The sequence below is a fragment of the Poecilia formosa genome, unplaced genomic scaffold, assembly GCF_000485575.1.
Source record: "Poecilia formosa unplaced genomic scaffold, Poecilia_formosa-5.1.2 Scaffold789, whole genome shotgun sequence".
NCBI classification, from domain to species: Eukaryota; Metazoa; Chordata; class Actinopteri; order Cyprinodontiformes; family Poeciliidae; genus Poecilia; species Poecilia formosa.
In genome coordinates, this window is record NW_006800728.1 from 18,152 (window position 1) to 23,929 (window position 5,778).

The window sequence follows — 5,778 nt, forward strand, 5'->3', positions numbered from 1 at the left end:
GTTTTTAATAAAAATGTCTTCAGTTCCGCCTCAGAGAGAGTTTATCAACGAGCAGGAAACTCCTGCTGAAGAAACATTCACAGAGTTGAAAGAAATCAACGTCAAGATCGAAGAAGAGACGGAGGAACAGCGCAGACCGCTGGATTTCACCCGGATACCAAAGATCGTCTTACACCGAATAGGTACGAAACGCCTTCAGGTTTTACTGATGAGCCCATAGACATAATAAAAGAATAGATGCCTCATGGATATGAGGCTCCATTTGTGTCAAAAATAAGTAGAAGTCATATGTGTAATGTCTATGGTCTATGTTGCATGTAGATGCTGCTTATGTAGTTCATTTCGTTGGTCCATGTTGTTGGTTCCTTTTATTATTATTAAACATTTTTATCTTATTTTTATCATCTTTTCGGGCCTGCTACTGCCTCTAATGGCGTGGGGTGGTAACACAACTAATATAATTACTAAATCAGAATACCATGACGTCTATTATTTACTATTAATTTTGGCATTACTGGCAAAAGATAAGAGGACTTATCTTTTGCCAATAAAAGATAAAATATAAATTTTATCAAACATATTTTTTTCATTTCCTTAAGCATGTACAGCTAATTAAATGACACAAAATACTTTCATATGTTATAAATAATATCTATATAACTCCATCAATAACAGGAAGAACAAAGGAAATAAGGAGACATGAAAAACATGATCAACTATAAAACAACAATTTGCAATGTACATGTAAGAAATTTAATTGAGCAAAAGTCAATAACAAACAAATGAATTAGGTTAACTGAAGAATAACCAGGGTTGTTAAACAGATGCAAGCAAAAATTCATGTATTATATTATTCTGAGATTTTTTTTGTTGCTAGAGTTATACAGTGATCCCTCGCTATAACGCGGTTCACCTTTTGTGGTCTTGCTGCTTCGTGGATTTTTTTTTCTAGGGGCCCTGACCAAAAGGGGGCCTTCCACAATTTATTTATTTTGTTCATAGAAATAAAATAAAAAAACTCGGGGCCCTGTCAATTACAAACTTTATCATATTGTATTTTCAAAGATTGTTTTGAGCAGTAAAAATTTAATGTTCCCACTCCCAGATCAAAAAACACACATCCATATTTGCCCTGAAACCCCCTACTTCCATTAAATTGTTCGTTCCTGCTTGGAGCGCTTTAGAGTGAAGCTGTTGGCAGCAGTCGGTGAAAGACACGAACGATTGTGGCAGTTACTACGCTGCCAAGAAAAGTTATAAAAGCAGGTTTTCAAAAAAAGTGGGAGAGAGAGAAAAAGTCGAGTGTTAATTTATAACCCAGTTTTTCTCAGAGAGGCGAGTAGACTGTCAGATTATCAACCATTTAGCATAGTTAGTTTAGCTACAGACTACTATTTGCCTCCTTTTCACTAGCATTTAATNGTTTAGCTAAATATGTGAGTGTTTTTAATAAAAATGTCTTCAGTTCCGCCTCAGAGAGAGTTTATCAACGAGCAGGAAACTCCTGCTGAAGAAACATTCACAGAGTTGAAAGAAATCAACGTCAAGATCGAGGAAGAGATGGAGGATCAGCGCAGACCGCTGGATTTCACCCGGATACCGAAGATCATCTTACACCGAATAGGTACGAAACACCTTCAGGTTTTACTGATGAGCCCATAGACATAATAAAAGAATAGACGCCTCCTGGATATGAGGTTCCATTTGTGTCAAAAATAAGTAGAAGTCATATGTGTAGATGTCTATGGTCTATGTTGCATATGTCAATCAATCAAATTTTATTTTCATAGCACATTTCAGGAGCAAGGCATTTCAAAGAGCTTTAAATCATTAAAAACAAAAACGCAGTAATAAACAATCAAATAAAAATAATAAAAAATAAATGAATAAAAATGATTAAAACCTGCACACCTTTTCTATCCATTTAGAACTTTAGTTGAAACGCCGTCAACCGGGACTCTAAACCTAATTTAGCCGTAAGCAACTCTGAACAGGTGGGCTTTAAGTTGAGATTAAAAGGCACTCAGTGTTTCAGCTGTTTTACAGTTTTCTGGAAGTTTGTTCCAAATCTGTGGTGCATAGAAACTTAATGCTGCTTCTCCTCCTTTAGTTCTGGTTCTGGGGATGCAGAGCAGGTTTCAAAATACTTGGATTTCTACTTCGTAGTGTCTTTATCCATTAGTCAGGGCAGCTAACGAGGTTGATGGGTGCTATGCGCAGCCTTCCGTTTTTATTTTCTTTTTAAATCTGTGATACATCTTCACCTTTAGGAAGGAGTTTCACTTTCAGTAAGTATTTGAACTTCTCTTTAATTCAGCGCAACTCAGTTTTTTACAAATTCTGTAGTTTTCAGTGTACTTCTAAATCTGCTCCTTAGTCGCATCTTTTCGGGCCTGCTACTGCCTCTAGTGGCGTGGGGTGGTAACACAACTAATATAATTACTATATCAGAATACCACAACGTCTATTATTTACTATTAATTTTGGCATTACTGACAAAAGATAAGAGGATTTATCTTTTGCCAATAAAATATAAAATATAAATTATTTTATCAAACATATTTTTTCATTTCCTTAAGCATGTACAGCTAATTAAATGACACAAAATACTTTCATACGTTATAAATAATATCTATATAACTCCATCAATAACAGGAAGAACAATGGAAGTAAGGAGACATGAAAAACATGATCACCTATAAAACTACAATTTGCAATGTACATGTAAGAAATTTAATTGAGCAAAAGTCAATAACAAACAAATGAATTGGGTTAACTGAAGAATAACCAGGGTTGTTAAACCGATGCAAGCAAAAATTCATGTATTTGATTTTATGATGCCATGTATATTATTCTGAGAGATTTTTTGTTGGTAGAGTTGTACAGTGATCCCTCGCTGTAACGCGGTTCACCTTTTGTGGTCTTGCTGCTTCATGGATTTTTTTTCTAGGGGCCCTGACCAAAAGGGGGCCTTCCACAATTTATTTATTTTTGTTCATAGAAATAAAAATAAAAAATAAAAACTCGGGGCCCTGTCAATTACAAACTTTATCATATTGTATTTTCAAAGATTGTTTTGATCAGTAAAAATGTAATGTTCCCACTCCCAGATCAAAAAACACACATCCATATTTGCCCTGAAACCCCTTACTTCCATTAAATGGTTCGTTCCTGCTTGGAGCGGTTTAGAGTGAAGCTGTTGGCAGCAGTCGGTGAAAGACACGAACGATTGTGGCAGTTACTATGCTGCCAAGAAAAGTTATAAAATCAGGTTTTCAAAAAAAAGCGGGAGAGAGAGAAAAAGTCGAGTGTTAATTTATAACCCAGTTTTTCTCAGAGAGGCGAGTAGACTGTCAGATTATCAACCATTTAGCATAATTAGCTTAGCTACAGACTACTATTTGCCTCCATTTCACTAGCATTTAATGAATTAAGGAAAGAAATTACCAAAATATTCATATATTTAACTTGTCCTTTTACCACTTAACAGATGAGTCAATCAGCAGCAGCTCTAATCCATCCCATATCCTTCCTGACCCGTCCTCTCCCAAGTGAAATTAAAGCTGCAGTATGTCACTTTTATATCAATATTTTTTTCACATATTTGTTAAAACTGTCATTATGTTGTGACAGTATGGCATGAGAGGTTATCTGTGAAAAATCTATTTCCTCTGCCTTCTCCCAGTGCGCTCTAAAAACAACCTGTCGGTGGCAGGAGAGTTTTAGTGCTGTCGATCACAATCTCATGTGATGCTGCTCATCCTCCTTCCCTCTTGATTTGTGCTGTGCTGCAGCTAGCATAGCACAGAGCTGTGCAGATTCAAACTGTGGATGCTCAGTTTAGTTAGCATAGCTACCAATGACGCCAGATAAACAGTTTCTTGTAATAAGTTGTTTCTCCACCATTAGCACATTTAGCAGTGAGTGAATGAACAGAGCTAAGAGCGTCCTACTGGTTCTGATTGGTTGTTTTGGTCAGAATGGTGCATTACTTTAACCAATAATAGTAATTCAGGAAGGAGGTGGAGGATATTGATTGTTTTCACAGATTATCTGTCTCATAACAAACTGCTACGACATCGTTACAGCTTTAACAAATGTGGAGAAAACATTTTTTTAATCAGTTATGTACTGCAGCTTGAAAAAAATGCAACTACTAGCATTTTTTATAAGTCTAGATTGCTTTATGTGTCGTTGCACGATGCTTTTGACTGTTGCTCATGGGGAGAGATATTTCAGTATCTAAAACTAATAGAAAAAAATGAAGCAACCTACTTGCATACTGGATGTGGACAGTTGGATGTTAAATTCATGAACAGTAAATATTGTGCTAATTTGAACCAAAGAAAGCAAGGCAGATGCAAGCCTTTAAAAGTGTGACGCTTTTTATGGATTAAATAGACTAAAAAAAATTAACAGTAACTGTTACAATTACAGTAGCTTTTACCGCAAATTTGATTGTGGGGGGCCCAATCAAATTTTTCGTCAGGGGGCCCCAAGATTCCTGGCAGCGCTCCTGCTCAGCGTTATGTTTGGCAGGCACAATAAAGAATCAGTGCATTTAATTGATCATAATGTCTTTTTCTTATTTTTTTTTACTAGGAACTGTATTCAAACGGCTATCAAAGCTACATTTACTAAGAATTAAATTTTTTAAGTATTTTTTTAATTGATAGAATTAATCAAAAAAACATATATATTTATGTGTGTGTGTTTTTTCCATATTCTCAGCTGATGAGTTGTAGCTTCAGAGTGATTCAGCTGCTGAGATTGAGTCCGATGTCGGATTCATCCGTGCTACAGTGAATCGGTCTCTCTTTAAAAATATTTCCCACTTCTTCCTCACATCGTGTCTTTAGAAAACCTTCAAAGCAAAAACGGAAGATTTAAGAGTTATCTTACTTTTGACAGAGTGAAAGAATTGCATATAGATAATACTCTGCACCACCTGTATAAACGTTCTTGGTGAACGTTATAAGTTGTAATACAATAAATTTTGTAAGGTGAGATAATTTTATTTATAAATTTATTTATTTATTTTCAGCAACAAGGCAATTCAAAGTGCTTTATATGAGTTAAAAGGAAATGCAAACAAAATAACAAACCAAAAGGAAAAAAAGAGGAAAGAAAACTAATCTAATGTTGTTCTAAAGTATGGAAACTAAGTGCTTCTGTTCAAGTTGCTAAGTATCAATTTCCATTTGTAATTCTAATTCCATTTCCCGATCTAATTCCTTTTCTGGGTTAAAAGTAATATAAACTAAGCAGTGACTGTTCCTGTTAAGCATCTCTGTATTCCAAGTTCATAGTTATTCCAATTCTGATTACATTTCTGGGCTGTATAATATTGATCTAAATAGTGCGTACTAAACATTTTCTGATATTACTAATAAACTAAAATAATCCTTTTCTGGGCTAAATAGGGAATACTCCACATTTTTAAGAAACTAAAACAAAAAGAGGAAAGGACAACTAATATTATGACTATTACAGAAATGTATATTGTGACAGAATATGATAGTGCTCATTATATATCGTAACTTATAGTAAAATACTAAATATTTAAACCAAACTGTTTCTGCTAAGCCTCTCTTTTCTCCAAATAATGAAAAGTAATGTCATAACACTAATTGTCAGATGGTAACTTAGAAAGGAGAGAGTTAGAGACAGTTTGGTTTAAATATTTAGTATTTTACTACAAGTTACGATATATAATGAGCACCATCATATTCTGTCACAATATACATTTCTGTAATAGTCATAATATTAGTTGTCCTT

At 34.6% G+C, this 5,778-nt stretch overlaps 1 protein-coding gene across 1 annotated transcript in view; it reads left to right on the top strand.

Moving 5' to 3' along the window:
* Positions 1-6: 6 nt before the first annotated feature.
* LOC103131580 (gastrula zinc finger protein XlCGF57.1-like) overlaps positions 7-5,778 on the top strand; it is a 100,151-nt gene continuing 94,379 nt past the window's right edge. The window contains exon 1 of the mRNA XM_016666754.1: positions 7-182. Within this exon, the coding sequence (XP_016522240.1) occupies positions 14-182 (169 nt within the window). The 5' untranslated portion in view covers positions 7-13. The remainder of the gene's footprint in view (positions 183-5,778) is intronic.